This window comes from Telmatherina bonti (assembly GCF_933228915.1).
Source record: "Telmatherina bonti genome assembly, chromosome: 22".
NCBI lineage: Eukaryota > Metazoa > Chordata > Actinopteri > Atheriniformes > Telmatherinidae > Telmatherina > Telmatherina bonti.
In genome coordinates, this window is record NC_136631.1 from 24,377,413 (window position 1) to 24,393,132 (window position 15,720).

The window sequence follows — 15,720 nt, forward strand, 5'->3', positions numbered from 1 at the left end:
ATGTCTGATGAACTCGGAGGCTGCAGGCTGATGGGCCAGTTTGACTCTTTGACTCCACATTACCCCATTCTATGAGGCTCTGACTGGTGCTCTATTTTATAATTTCTTAAAATTCTGTGTATTTTTACTGTTTCAAATTCAAATTAAAAAAAAAAGTAAGATTAGCATTAATAAAAGACAGAAGGTACCCTCATCTGTAACTGTAAAATATAATTTCTTTAAGGCAAATTATGTCTTTAGCAAAAATGTGTCAGCTGTTTCTGAATTATTCACTCTAAAAATATATATTTGAATTTCTTTAAACCATATATTGCATTATCATTCAGCTAAACTACAGACATAATTTCTCTTTAGACCATGGAACAGTCCATATTAAACCTAACGAGGTGAGAACATGTTCCGATCTGCGCTACGGCTAATGGCCAAAAGATTTTTAGAAGTACTGCTTTATGTGGTGGCAAACACTGTGTGCTCACAGCATTTCTGATGGACTTTCCTAATGATCCATGACGTATGGAAATTGAAAATGCAGGCTGTGAGAGCACGCTTTTTTTTTTTTTTTTAACTCATGAAAAACAGTTTCCCATTCATGTAAAACAAATCATAAGGACTTGCAATCCTGAATTTAGCATAGCTGGTAGCAAAGGGTGACAGAAGTTAAAAATAGTTTAAGCTGAGATGGTACATACATCTTCCATACTGAGAATTCCCCAAACAACCGGCAAACTCTATGGAGATCAGTAACAGCCAAACAATTTAATAAGATACATTCAATTTCATTGTGCAACACTTGTCAATCATTAATGCTCTATACTCCAACATAATTGCCAATTATTTTCCAAATGTGCGAGGAGATTTCCATGCATTCTGTAAAGGTAATTGCACTTCATTCAACGCACCTTAATGTAATAAATAAACTTCTCTGTGGAGCTCTTGCATAGGCTACATTTTTAGAAGAGTGGAAAAACAATGCTCCTTTTTTTTTTATCAAATCTTACACAACAACAAAAAAACATACAAACATTTTTTTTTTATCAATTAACAAGCACCCTGAAACACTCGTGCAAAGTGTTTTCCCTTTTCTTTGATAGCGGATTCATGAAGTTATACGTTACCCCACTTTGCCCAAAGACATTTGCGGAAGTGTGCAGTAAATCTGAGAGGAATTATGATGATGGATGGAGTGGCAGTCACACATCAGTCCTTCAGAACACCTGTCCTGCAAGTTGTTTTAGACAACAAGTTTGTTGTATTGACTGTTTACTCCTTGTGTATCTTTGGTCTTAACTGGAAGGGGAGTGGGTGGGGGGGGTGCGTGTCAACAGCACAAATCTGGGTCCCAGGGCCCCGAGTTCTTCATAGAAAGTTGGCAGTGGAAGTTAAACTGAAGCCACGCAGAGACAGACTTGAAGTCCACTGTCCTGTCCATCTCTGACTTTGACACTACCCCCCCACACCCCTCCATCCCTCACCACCAGTCCATGGAACTGAATTCACAGCGCCGAGGCAGCGACTGGGTGGATGGCGTCACGGTTGACTGTCATGCTCTTGAAGGCCAAAGGAGTGGCGATGTCACAGCTGTGGGGAGATAGAGCACTGCCACTGGCCGGCTGCCATGTGGGTCCGGTCACATAGGCCGACGTGGTGGCGCTGTACCCCATGTAGGGTGACACTTGGGTGGGAGGGTGGTAGGGATGGATGCTGGGTGCTGTGACATAGCTGTTCACTGTGGGCAATCCATTCGGCATCTGAAAACAAAAAGAGGTGAAAAGAAAAAAATATCAGCTAGGGAACATCTGCACTGTAGGGCTGGAGAGCTCACAATTCTTATTTTATATTAATAAACTTTTTTTATTCATTAATTTATTTGCTCTGGAACTCGTGTCTTTCCATTGTTTCAAGAGCCAATAAACCATGCATCGTCTGCAACAAATATCTACTTCTAAATATCTTCTAAAGTTTTCAGAGTGAAATAGATTACAAAGATTTCATAAAAATACACCATCACAGGCAGTTCCACACATACTCTCATACACTAGCAGCTGCAGAGATAAGTGAAAGTAATATCGGTTGAATTATAAACAGCAGACTAAATTCCAACTTCACAGCCACCACATAAAAAACCCATTTTCCCAATTTTGTTGAAAGTATGAATAATCAATTATGTGTTCTCGTGATGCTGGAACATATTAAATGAAGATAAAAACCATGCATGCATGGTCGCTCGTCAATGTATGAGCCTTGTTTTCCACTCAAAAGTGGACGTTCCTCCGGCGACATTGATATACCATGCCGCCGATGGAAGACAGGCTTGTTGGGGGCACCACAAAACAGATGTCTTGATAGATCGAGAGTGAAAAGGCAGGAAGAGGGGAAATATGATAGAGAATGAGACAAGCGTAGAGTTCAGGCTATGAATGAGCTTTGCCCCTCTGGCTCAGTGACAGGATTTAACTTGAGGAATTCACTGAAGCAGAAATTCTGTCCATGGGTGGTCTACAACTATAGCAAATTATTTCTACAAGGAGGGAATTTTTCTCTTACTTTCACTTTTATTAAACTTTTTATCTTAACGAAGGCTTATTTAAAATAAATATATATAAGAATGTCTCATTAAAGTTAGACTGGTTGTGATCATGAAGCATAAATTCAACTCAGGTTTTTTTTTTTCTGTGGATGACCATGTCTATGCTGGGTGCCTGTTTTCTTCGCTTCCACATAGACTACAGAATCACTTTTTTTCAGTCAGTTAAGCAGTTAAAACAACATGATGATCATCCACAAATAGGAAGCACTCTCTACCACTTATATGACCAGCATACACACAGCATACACACATAATTTTACCATGTAAACTTTCTTTCAGTTTAAATGTGATCCACTACTACAAGAGGCCTTAGAAATGACTTCACAGTGTAGTCAACAGTAGTCTGACACAAAGCAACAAATTAAAAAAAATAAATAAATGAATAAAAAGTTTATTTAGGGTGGATTTATGGCACAGCTCCTGTTCAGACTGGATCATTTGTTTGGTAAACCTAATTTTTTTTTCTGTCCATCCCAGGAACACAAAGCATTCTCTAGATGAATATTTTTGTACGTCATTAGCCAACAGATTACAGGAAAATTATGCTTTATAATAAACTAAGTTCTCATTTAGGTAACATATAGCATTTAGATTTTTTTTTTTTAATTACCCCCTTAATTTAAACTGGCCTATGTTTTTAAAATGATATCATTAATAGGCTATAAGGACAAACTTTTATGTTTTGGTTTTAACACTATTTTCATTTTCTACGCCAAACCAGAATTGAATGATAAATACTACAAGCTTCTAATCTCACTGTTTTTATTCTAAATTAGTCCTTAAAGCGTTTAAAAATACTTTAAAACTAATAACTTGACTTGGAAATGAAAGAAGAAGTGTGTGTAGTCTACTTTACGAAACAGTTTAATCGTTTTGGAGACATTATCGGATCAGCTCCGAGTCGCTGCAGGAACTTAACACGTGACTTAACCTTAAACCTCTTTTAATGGCGCTCTTCTTCTTCATCATCATCATCATCTTCTTCTTCTTCTTCTTCTTCTTCGTCTTCTTCCAGAAAAACGCTTTAGAGTCCCCTGGGAGCATCTATCCCCTCTGTCTTCTGACCTGTAGGCTCCTTTTTCTTTTTTTTTTAACCCGCAGCCTTTCGGCCTTACAAAGAATGAGCTTATGAGATTTATTTGTTGGAGGCCTGCTTATGTGACCAAACTAAAATATAAATGTTAATAGGTGGTTTAAATTCTATCAATGTATTTTTGTATTGGCAGTCACGTCTTAGAGAAATGCCAACATTTACCTAAATATTACCATTAAAATGACAACGTCATGTCTCCCTTCAAAACGTCTGAATCGTCCGTGTTTGAACAGGATCTCTTCACAAAAACGACTCGTAGGTCTATTGAACATTTTAGCAGGCTTCAGTGACTGCCTGAATAAAATCTCATTGACATACAAAGGCATGGTTAGGCACAGTCCCAACTTCACCATTCTTTGTTTTTCATGCAATAAACTCTATAATTTATTGTTGTTATTTTCTGCGTTTGATGGCTTGCTTCTGTTTTTGTAAAGCTGCTTGGCTAACCGCTCAGACAGTGTCTTAATCCGACAGCATCGGACTTGTTTATACACCCCCCCCCCCCCCCCCCCCCCCAAAAAAAGAAGGGAAGAGAGGAAAGGGGGGGAAAACTATGACTGAAAAATCCCCCTGTAATAAACTAAATAAATCATGCGTCATGGAAACGTTTCGACAATTGCGCGCTCTGTCTAAATCAGGAAAAAAAATAAATAGGGACGTAAGCATAGGTGGAAGCACGTACTGTCATCATAACAAGACTTTATTTGTTGCCTGATTTTTAAAAAAAAAAAAAAAAAAGGGAAGAAAACTAACCCTGTTAAGAGTTGTTTGCAGAACGCACTAATATGAACCATTTGATAAAATTCCCTTTAGCTATTTCAACATAATTTCATAAAATCAATAAAATTATAAAAATCTTAAAAGGTTTATGCCTGCACTATTTGTTGTTGTTTTTTTCTTTATTTGGCCAAAACGATAACCTGCTTATTGTGGTTTGTTGCTTTTAGTGACTCAAACTTTAACTTCAGCACAAAAACCATTCAAATTTAGTGTGCTACAATAGTTTACCAGGAAAAAGAAAAAAGCTTAGTGATCTTCTTTCTTTCTTTCAAATAGCTCAAATTAATTAATAAATCAAGGGTTCGTTACATAAATGTTAATAGCTGTTCACAACTTTTCAACTTATTAATTATTGAATTATTTGCTTACTAATAATCATGACGGTTGAAGGTGCTGCTGACCCAGCAGCAGGGTCTACATGTAGCATCAAAATAAAAAATGTGTTCACACTGAAATGTAAAACGGCCTTATAACCCACAGAATGAGCGCGGTAATTCTATGGAAGTCACAAAAAAATAATAATTTGAGTTCTTATATTAATAGTCTAATTAGTGAAAGTCTGAATTTGAGGCCATAAAAAATTAGACGAATCCACGTTTTACCTGTGAGTATTTTGCTTCAGGTTCTAAATGTGATTTATCCATGCCATTGACTAGCGGAGAGCTTGCTGGTGGGAAATTACTCCTGTTTATAGCGCTCCATTCTTCTAGTTTGGCGCTGGAAAAGGATGGACTGTCACTAACTGGAGGGGCAAAAGAGACAGAGAGAACAGAAGAGAAGGGAAGTCATGAAGGAGTTTTTTAAGGAACTGGGGAATAAAAAGAGTGGCGCAGGCCCGCTGTTACTCATGCATCCATAGGATGAAGGTTAGCCAGGTTGCACAAAACAATAAGCTGACATTTAGCGCTGAATCGTGATCTTTTAGCGTTTACCCACAAATAGCGCCATGTTAAGGCGCATTGTGTGCGTGAACCCTTAAGAAATGCGTCAAATAAACAAAACGGCATTTGTAATCCGATATAAACATAAATTCACCCATCTGACTTACTTATTTTTTTAGAGTTGTCTGCAGATTAAACAATATTAATCCCTAAATGTCTTTATTCCATCAATATTGGCTCGATTTCTATTGTGGTCATTTATTTACATTTTAGCCTTTTAAGGATTCTGAATGGACACATTAACAAAAATGAAAACGACCCCCTTTTTGCTATAGCCATAAACTTAAGTACAAATATTTTGGTTCCTCTTGAAGTTCAGATAAAGAATGAGGCTGGAGTGAAGACTGTGTGACTGGTGGTGCATGGACACTTCACGCCATCAAAAGCGGTTGACTAGATTTATATCCTTCCTGTTGTGCGTAATAGATATATCATATAATACTACAGGTGTTTAGGTCTACCATTATAAAGCCCCATCAATACAAAATACGGACTATACACACTTAATTATTTCTGAATTTAATTACTACGCAATCTTGCACATTAAATGGGTTCAGCATGTTCTAACAGTAGAACACTATTTATTTATTTCTTTATCATAAGTAACTGTCTATTTCTGTTTTTAATTTTACGGGTGAAATAACTTGTGCAAAATCAGCTCATGGCACCAAATGAACTTTAAAAGCCAGCGTTCAGAAAACTGCTGAAAACATCTGCTAATAATTTGGAAATTCATAAATTGTTTAAAGAGGCTGTTTTTCAAAACACAATGGAGTTGCTGGAGTTATAACTAAAGCACGAGGAGTCTGAATCCTGACCGTAATGACAGCACATTTCCCCTCCTGCCACTGGTAAACAGCTCTCAGAAAATCCCTCTCACACCACCGAGCCGGCCATTAACACTGATTTATGCTTGATCCTGTTTCACTGTTTCCAAAACAGTTGTGGTTTTGTTGAGTACAAAGCAGAGTTATCTGGGCCTATACCTGCATGGGACACACGGTCTGTACATCAAACACAAAACAGTAGAAAAGGCACGTAGTGCAAGCTGCTGAAGTTCTTTACAGGCCTCAGTCACGAAGAGTGTTGGAATATACACCTTTGCGCACAATATAAATTCACCAAATATTGATTTATTTTCATCTTAACGCGTCATTGTTTGCCGCCCTTTTACACCCCACAGCTATTTTAGTTATTTGGGGGAAAAAAACAAAACCAAAACAGCTATTTCTTCGCTGCTACTCATTTACATGCATATCAGCAGGCAGGTCAAATAGTGTTTAAGCCTTTTCTCCAAACAGAGGCCCGTGGGTTTATTACGCTACATATGTTACTTTTGCAGGCTTTTATAAATAACTTTATGGGAAAAGAAAGACTTTTCCTTAAACACACACACACACACACACACATACATACATTCCCAATCTCGCACGCAACGAGTGGATTAAATGAGTGCAATAAACAAATGTGGCCGCCCTCGTGTAGCCATGCTTACTTTGTTGCTCTGTAATGGACCGTATCCCCAGAATATCTGTAACAGAATGCGAGGAGGGCCATATCCTGTGCATGGCCATGTGTCCAGGGAGGGTGGGCATGCCGGGGGGAGTAGGCACTTTGGATGTCGGGTATGAGTATAAGTGGTTGTAAGGTAACGTTGGTTGTGGCGGTGGGTGAGGCGCCTGCTTGCCCGACTCATACTGGCTCTGCTGGGAAAGATTCCCAATCTTGTTCCGGAGGATCCTGCTGATGGAGCTGACGGAGGGAAGATTGAACTTGTCGCAAACCCCGTCGGCCAGTAACCTGTCCCGGATCTCCCAGGCAAAAATCCCCGGGTCTCTCTGCTTGTAAGTCCGTATATGCTTCACGACGGTGGGTGTGGTGACCCGCGGCTTGCTGCCTCCTATGGCCCCCGGGAGGATGGAACCGGTCTCGTTGTAGCGGGCCAGGATCTTACTCACGCAGCCGTGGGAGACTCGCAGCTGCCGGCTGATGTCACAAGGTCGAATCCCGAGTTGGGCCAGCTCCACTATCCTGAGCCGGATGGCGTTGGGGAGCGGCCGGCCGTTCACGAAAACACCCCCGAGTTGGTTCACCTCACCGAAGGCAGGCTCTGGTATGAACAACAAATACACAAGAAGACACAACCATAAGACAGACAACCCAAGGCCTCACATACATACACATACACACGCATACACACACACACTAAATGCCACGCTTTTGAATTAAAATAAAATACAAAATTCCTACACTACCTTAGAATAGATTAAATAAATTCAGCAAATCAACTGTGTCTGCATTGTTATTGCTTTTTTCATTTCAAGAGCATAGCCAAATCCTAAATTTCCTGTAAAAAGGTTCATTTGCATAATGGTGCGCCTGTTTGTGCGCTGTTGTCGGCGAAGTTTTAACCCATAAACACCAACTAACAACTTTCATTTCCATTTGATGTTTGGCCAAAAAGTACAAGCAGGCTGACAGCAGTCTAAGTTACTCTGGCTTAAAACTCTTCACTGCAAAAAAAAAACTTGAGCGCAACTGCCACCAAAGTCACTGTCCTCGTGTCTGAATTAATGACTACACCATCACCTCAGATCATTTAAAGTTTGCACAGTCTCTCACGGTTCCCCCACCTTCCCGTAAGTCGTTGGACTTTCTGCATCTCGTATTTGAAGGACAAGGAGAAAAGTCAAACCGTGAACTCACCCATCGTATTAAAGCCGCAAAGGAAGAAAACGGTCTCCGGTTTGTGCCTCCTGCGTGGATCCTGCTCCGCGTCCAGCGTGTCCACCTTCCAGAATCACCTCCTTGAAAAAAATCTTCTTGTGCGATAAGGAACGAGAGGGACAAAATTCTCTATCTGTTTCCTGAAGGCGCTGGAGACAGACTTACATTTCTATCTGTTGAAAACAAGAGGTTGGGCTTCCGAGGCTTCTGCGCCGCTGATAGGTCCGCCTCTCCTACATCCTCTCCAGCTCGCAGAATGCTGCGCTGCTATTGGCGGAGAAGTTGACATGACAAGTCCGCTCAGGTTCCTCCACCCGCACGTCCATCCAGCCCAGTCCTGCTCCTCCTCCTCCTCTCCTTGCTCTCCTATCAGAAAACAAAAACTGGGGATATACCTCTTGTAAGTGTTTGTTATGGAGTCAGATAGGATGAGCATAATGCAATATCAAGATTCTGGATCTGATAATCACTTTCTCAGCAGTGATTTCCTGTTGACGACTGTCACCAGGGAACAGCTGAAAATTTACACAACTATTTGCGGTAAAGTGCGCAGATTTGCACATTTAGATCTCCACCATTTCATAACTCTAATTAGAAATATGTTTTTACAATGCTTATTAACATTAAAGTAAATTAATAAACGGGTCTATAAAGAAAGGTAATTTCTTTATGAGACAATTCCATAGCACCCTTCATCTCAGGAATTCAAACTTTACGCAAATCAGGGTAATGATTACTATTTAGTAAAGGTTAATTAAAAAAAAAAAAAAAAAAGTACAATTACGGATCATTATCACTTTTGTTTTCAGCATCTCTATTTATTTTACATCCTTTACATGTCAAAGATGTTCTGCTCCATTTTTGGGAAAAAAAAAAAAAAAAAAAAAAAACAGCTGGGAACATGAGGCAATCCAAAAGGCGATGTTGCATTTGGCCAACCACGGAGGAACTTTGGTGCAGATTTAAAATTAAACAGGTCATTGCCTGATTAATTTAGTCGCACGTGAAACGAACATTACACACAGAAGTGTTGCTTAAGTCAGTAATTTTCACTTCACTTAAACAGTAAAGCCATTTGATTTGCATCAAGCCCCATTGTGCACATTAACACATTACAGGCTCACAAGCTAAATGTGTTGAAATAATTTACTTTTTTTCCCCCCCGTAATCTTCCCATAATTTCCTGTCAGGAATTGCGTTTGAAAAAAAGTAGTAGTTATTTCCAGTTTTATTTCCTCCACAAAGTCCCTCGCTGCACAAACTTGCAAGCAATAACAAAGATTTGTTGCCCTCCGACATGAGAAACAAACACATGCCATAACTTTGCGCCTCCGCGCTCTCTCCCTGCATGCTTTGGGTTTTCTGTTTTAGAAAGGCCACGGCGCATGATTGACCTTCATCCCGCAATCTGAGAGGATTAATTTGCATGCAAACATCAAACGGCTTCCCCCGTGGAGGTGCAGTTAGGATTATTGCTGAGAAATCTCTGCTAAAGTGAAACACCGAGGAAGCTTTGAAGGGCCAAAGTGTACACAAAATAGTCCTCTGTGTTTATTTCAGCACACGCAGCTTGGAGGGTTGGATAGGCAGAGTAAACATGTTTTGTTTACTCTCTTTTGTTTACTCTTTTGTTTACATGTTTTGTTTACTCTCCCCATCTTTTCAGTTTGGTGTAAATCCCTGAAAGTGGACGAGTTACAGTGTGCGCGCATGTTTTTTTTTATTTTTTTGATGGGGCATATTTTACCACACTTTATTTATTTATTTTTTTTTTTTTTTTTTTACCCATATTATTTTCTTTTTATAAAGACTAATTCTCCTCAAGACGACCAAACAAGGGATTGGATGCCTTTTTTTTTTTTTTTTTTTTTTTTTTATTTTAAATCATTTTTGAACGCATCGCTGCAGCACCTCTCGCCACCCCACCTGCCCACCCTGCTCGACTCCCAGGCCACTAATGCGTCAAGGATAATGTTTACGGTGGAGGGGAAACGTGCTCGACTTGTTTCCACTGAGGTGCCTCTGGTGGCTGAAACAACAAAAGGTCACTGGTGAGGGATCAGAGGTCTCCACAAACCGCTCCGTCTTCTGCATTTTCAGGCTGGGGGGACTTGCACCGTCCTCCCTTTATGCGGCTTAAATAGAGGGAGAAACGACGATGAAGGCCCCTGACACCCCACCCAGACCTAGAACAGTTAACATTAAAAAGTTTGTTGCAAGATGGAAAGAATGTCATTGAAAGAAATAGTTTGTAACAGCTAAATAAATTGCCTAATAACAGTTAATTGAAGGGGGGGGGAGTAGTCACTGTTCATTTACCTTCTTGTTGTTATATCTTATTATTTTTCTTTACTTTGACTTCTTTAATCCAATTAAACAGCGTAATAATAATAACAATAATTTATTATACATACATTTTTAATCTATCTTTTTTTCAGTGCATTATCCTTGAGAGATCCCTCACGCGCATCTCCAGACTCTGATTTCTCCCAAAATCGTTCATGTTGTTTTGTGTCGTTACTTCCTGCAGCGCATCAACTTGTCAACCAACCCGCAGCGATGGACTCAGAGCCTGGACGTGCTGTTTGCAGGAGACTCTGTAGTCTTTTCATTCTGTCACATAGTCAGTGTGTATGAATTTAACAAGAAGCAGCAGCAAAGTATTTTAAAATAGGATTTTGGAGCAGCTTGGTTATTCATATAGGCTTCATTTAGGTCACATTAATGCAATTATATGACGGTAGTGTTTTTTTTTTTTTTTAAATGCCCTTTAAGTCCAAGTCCTGTAGGACATATTAAGGTATTTATTATTTTGTGCAGCCAAGCGGGGAAGAGAACTTCAGCATTTCAGATATACACGCAGTGTTTGTTTTGTGGGGGGAAAAGAATCAGCATTTTATCCCATCTCGCTCGTTAATGGAAAGCTATATTTATTAGAAAGGAATATTTTTCTTAGTTCTTTCTTCAGACTGTTTGCTGTTAAGTGACCTGCAGTCTTTCAGCGGAGTTCAGGCATGTATTTTTTTTATTTTATTTCTGAGGCTGTTTCGAGTCATCTCACTTTAAACATTTTCATATAAATTTCATAAAGATGCTTAAATCTGAGAGCATTTTGCTTTGAGAGGCGATGCTCGACAGACTCATCCCCAGTGTGAAAATGATTTTGTGAAATGATTTTGAATTCCTCTGAATTTAATAAATGTAATACACCAGTGTGTCTTCTTTGTTAAGAAATATCTGTATTATTTTCTGCAAGCATCGGTGCAGCTATAAATTTGCATTATTTTATACCAGATTTCTTTCATGTTAAAGTGTTTGCTTTATTTCTCACTTTTTTAATGAGTAGCAGAGGATGAAGGAAACCGAGGGTCTACTTTAGGTTTTTATGATTTAATTGATAAGGGGATTGTTGTCGAAAACTGACAGAAGTGGAATCTTGATGAGTCTGTTATCTAACAGCTTTTTACCCTGACAGTCCTTTTCCAATATTCATGATGTATGTAGCATGACGCATTTGAAAAAATATATGTGAAAAATACATTTTTTTTTGTCACCGATTTGCTTTAAATTGTACAACTATGTGTCACACATTTTATATTCACATAGAAAAAAATATAGAAACGTGTTAAATGTTATTGTTAAACCATTAAAACCTTGACGATTCAATTTATTTTTCTTACATCAGTGTCTGAGTTGGACAAAGACATTGTAACTAAAACCCCTGTTACTGGAAAATGCTGAAAGAACATTAGTTTATTTACTTGTGTGAACTGAAGCTCCAAAACGGCTGCAAACATGAAATCCCACATTTATTTCCATGATATATATCTGACATATTTCTCTTTATAATGCCTTTTAACATAATTTTGTTTTTAATGTGCATGTTTTTCGTAAGTAGTATAGAAAACAGCAGATTTCACAACATGGTTACCCATCAACCATAAATTTGGGTTTCTGTATCAAATCAACCATAAAAATGATCAAACACTTTATTGACTGATGAAATTCGATTAATCGAAAATATCAAACATAACCTTTCTCAATGTTGCCCAACTCATCTCTTTCTATGTTTCACTGAGGTTTGGTTAATCCTGTCGGGTTCGTTAACTATTATTTAATATAAAAACAAAAGAACAAAGTTTCTCCTCTAAGCAGCGACAAGTTTTTCTTGTAAGAGGTGCAGGTGACGTCATTTACAGACAGAAAGCAAAAGTGCTGGAATTTAATATCACGTGCATCTTCAAATGTCTGCACGCGAAGTAAAGTCACATTTTGGGAAAAATTGAGTCAAAATAGGAAAAATATTTACTTAATTCCCCATACCTCTGTTCCGCATTAATAAGACAACAACGAAGGCTATGATGATGATGCAGATGATGATGATTAGAATTGGCGGATTCCGCTGTGGCATTTAGTCACCAACCATCAGCCAAATGCGTCTTTGAACAGATTAATTAGAAACAGTTCGCAAGTGTAAATCCTTTCATTAGTTTTATTTAATGTAGACTGAACTACCACATATCTCTAAACACTTAACCAATCACATCACACTGTCATTTTCCAGATGTTGAGAGAGCAGACGGAGACATCAACACAAAAAAGTGCCAGATGCACTGAGTTACAATACAAATAATTATTTTATTTTTTTTAATCATAATTAGTATACAAACTGGATTAAAAATAGAAAAAAATGAGGAACATGCAACTAATATGAAAGTAAGATTACAAAGTTATTTTATATTTTATGAAACTGCATTTAAATAAATATATTGCAATCTAAGCAGGTGAATCGTTCCTTCTGTATTTGTTATTAACTTTAAAAATATTATTCTATTAATGTAATTGCGCTCGCGCAAACTTTCAACGCAGTGACTTATTTTTTTTTAAAACCATTGTTTAGAATAAACATGTTCATCGCTGGATATCATGTGACTTTGTCTCAGTAAGCCCAGATTTAACCTTATTAAACCAAGAGACAACCATCTAAGCTGTTTTAATCGTTTTACTCAAAATGTGCAAAGCAGACTTTCTTATCTGCACCGCGCAGACTCAGAGCTGCCTGTCTTTTCAATGGAGAAGCTATGAAAAAGAAAAGAAATTGCTCCCAGTTGTCGGTTTAATGTTCCCAGTAAGATCCTGTGGGGAATCCAAGTCATCACTAATGGTTTATGGCGATGCACAGTGTTTCAGAGTGGTCAAAGCTCTGTCATCTCATACTAAGTGTCCCCTGTGATACACACGTGCTGAGAGGAACAGTGGGTCTGTCTGCTGCTTTAAAAAACAAAACCACAACACCACTAATCTTGGTTTATTAAGGAGGAGAAGGAAGGCATCTCTCCCCCAGCTGACTGATACAAATAAGACTGAATAACGTGGATCTTTAATGCGTGGAGACTGCTGTTCTTTAGGGAAATACCATCGCTTGGGCGCCTTTAAAACAATCCACACTGATGACTCTAACCTTTGCAGCCCCCCCCCAAAAAAAACCGGCGCTGATACCATTAAAGTCTTTCTGCAGGTTAGCACTTCTCCCGGACTGAGTGGCCCGGTAACTTTAGTGCGGCCTTAATGAGGACGAACGCAGGTTAACGACGTATGTAGTCGTGTTTCAGAGGCCAGGCCAGGGTTTCAGCGGAGAGGGACAAAAAGAAACAATATTTACGACACTTTTAAGCATACATCACTTTGACAACTGTTCGTCTGGCACCTGGCAACCATTAGCATTAAATTTTTCATTCTGCCCTCATTTGGATCCCTCTTTGTCCTGAACCAGGGACACTAGCAGGGAAAATGGGGAGTTTTGGCTTTCCGGTTCTTTAATGCGGCGCTTCTTTGTGCAGCAAAGTGCAAATGGGGTGTTGATACAGACCACACCATCATATTTTGCACGTTGGACGTGTGGAATAATTGAGTCACACCTGGACGGGGCTTATATTAAATTTCCTCATACAATATAAGCGCAAAAACATTCCAGCAATTAGTCAGTTTTGGGCACAGGGGCATTAGATTTTTACACAATCTTATTGGATTACCGAGTGGACTAAGCGTTCAGTATCCTCACACACAAACAGAAATCCAAGACAGTCAGATGTGTTATGACAGAGAGGACTTTGACAAAGTACCTACACTCATATAAATATATTTATTTAATTAGGAACCTGGCAAACAGAAAATAAAGCAATGGAAATGTTAGACTGATTTAAAGAAGAAAGAGAAGTAAAAATGTTGGTTAAATCACAAAATCTCAGCACACAATGTGAGAACACTGAAATGGTCATTTAGATTTTGTGCAATATTGGTGTCCATTTGTAAATCTGAAGCAACAGATTTAAGTCAAGGCTCGCCTCTTGGAATGTCAACAATCAGGATGAGAAAAAATATTTAAAAAATAGAATAACTTGTTGACACCCACTCAGAAAAGTATCTATTTTTCTTTAGAGCTGTTGTCAATCAAACCAATCTGCAGAATAATGTGCAGAGATGTTTAGAAAAGTTGTTCAGGTTTCCTTTCTGCCTCTGCAGGTTTGGCTCTGAGGGTCACTAAGCTGATGAGCACCGCCAAACTGCTGCAGCTCTGCAGGTCTTTGCAAAGAGCTGTCGCGCCATCTTCTGGATAGTTGAATGAAATGAAGTTCAAATAATTGAATTAGAAAAAAAGTTATCTTCTTGTTGCACTGAAAATGTACTATACAGTATTTCTAAGCCGGTTATTACTCCTCCATGCCATCTAGTATCTCTGAAACTGCTAAAAATATTCCCTTTCCGCAGACTGGCGTCCTTGTTACGAGCTGCGACATTTCCACAGTTTGAAACGGATTTTTTGTACTTCTAGGTCACAATTTTTTTTTTTTTATTTCTATCAGATAGTATTAAATAAGACAAAATAAATTATGTAAATATCTGTATATTCATTCATTCATTCATTTTCCGAACCGCGTATTCCAATTCAGGGTTGCGGGGAAGCTGGAGCCTATCCCAGCTGGCTTTGGGCGACAGGCAGGGTACACCCTGGACAGCTTGCCAGTCCATCGCAGGGCTATCTGTATATTAAATGAAAAAAATATGTTAAAAATAAGTCCATTTCAAAGCTATTTTGCTTCATTGCGGCCTCAACACGTGCAACTTTCAGATCACAACAGACGAAATTGTAAAAAGATTTATTACATCTTGGACAGGAAAATATAGTAGCTATTTATTTTATGGTAAGAAAAAAATGCTTTTTAAAAAAAAAAAAAAAAAAATTCATACCTGTAAGTTTTCCCATCTGTGTATTAATTCTGGCAACCTGACCGTGATCCATTTCGACTATCTGATAACATATAAAACGAAATAGCCTAATCATGTGAAGATATAAGAATCTATCCCAATGGTTGGTACATGTATTCTATATAGCTCATACATTAGAAACAAATGAATAAAAAGAACCCTCGTGTGGGCAAATGAAGAACTGCAGTGACTTTTATGAAAGAATTGAATGGTCTGTTATGTTCACATTTACCAAATTACCAAATGGAGTAGACTGGACTCACACTGGTGGACCGGTTTTGGTCTTTTGGCATAAAATTTAACACGTCAAACAGCTGCTGCACTTT

At 38.6% G+C, this 15,720-nt stretch overlaps 1 protein-coding gene across 1 annotated transcript; it reads right to left on the reverse strand.

Moving 5' to 3' along the window:
* Positions 1-1,493: 1,493 nt before the first annotated feature.
* On the reverse strand, positions 1,494-15,428 carry pax9 (paired box 9; the record flags this gene model as incomplete). Its single annotated transcript, XM_079261637.1, has 4 exons — positions 1,494-1,748; positions 5,063-5,202; positions 6,897-7,511; positions 15,377-15,428. 4 exons carry the CDS (start codon positions 15,426-15,428, stop codon positions 1,494-1,496), a joined length of 1,062 nt encoding a protein of 353 aa, XP_079117763.1.
* Between the last annotated feature and the right edge of the window lie 292 nt (positions 15,429-15,720).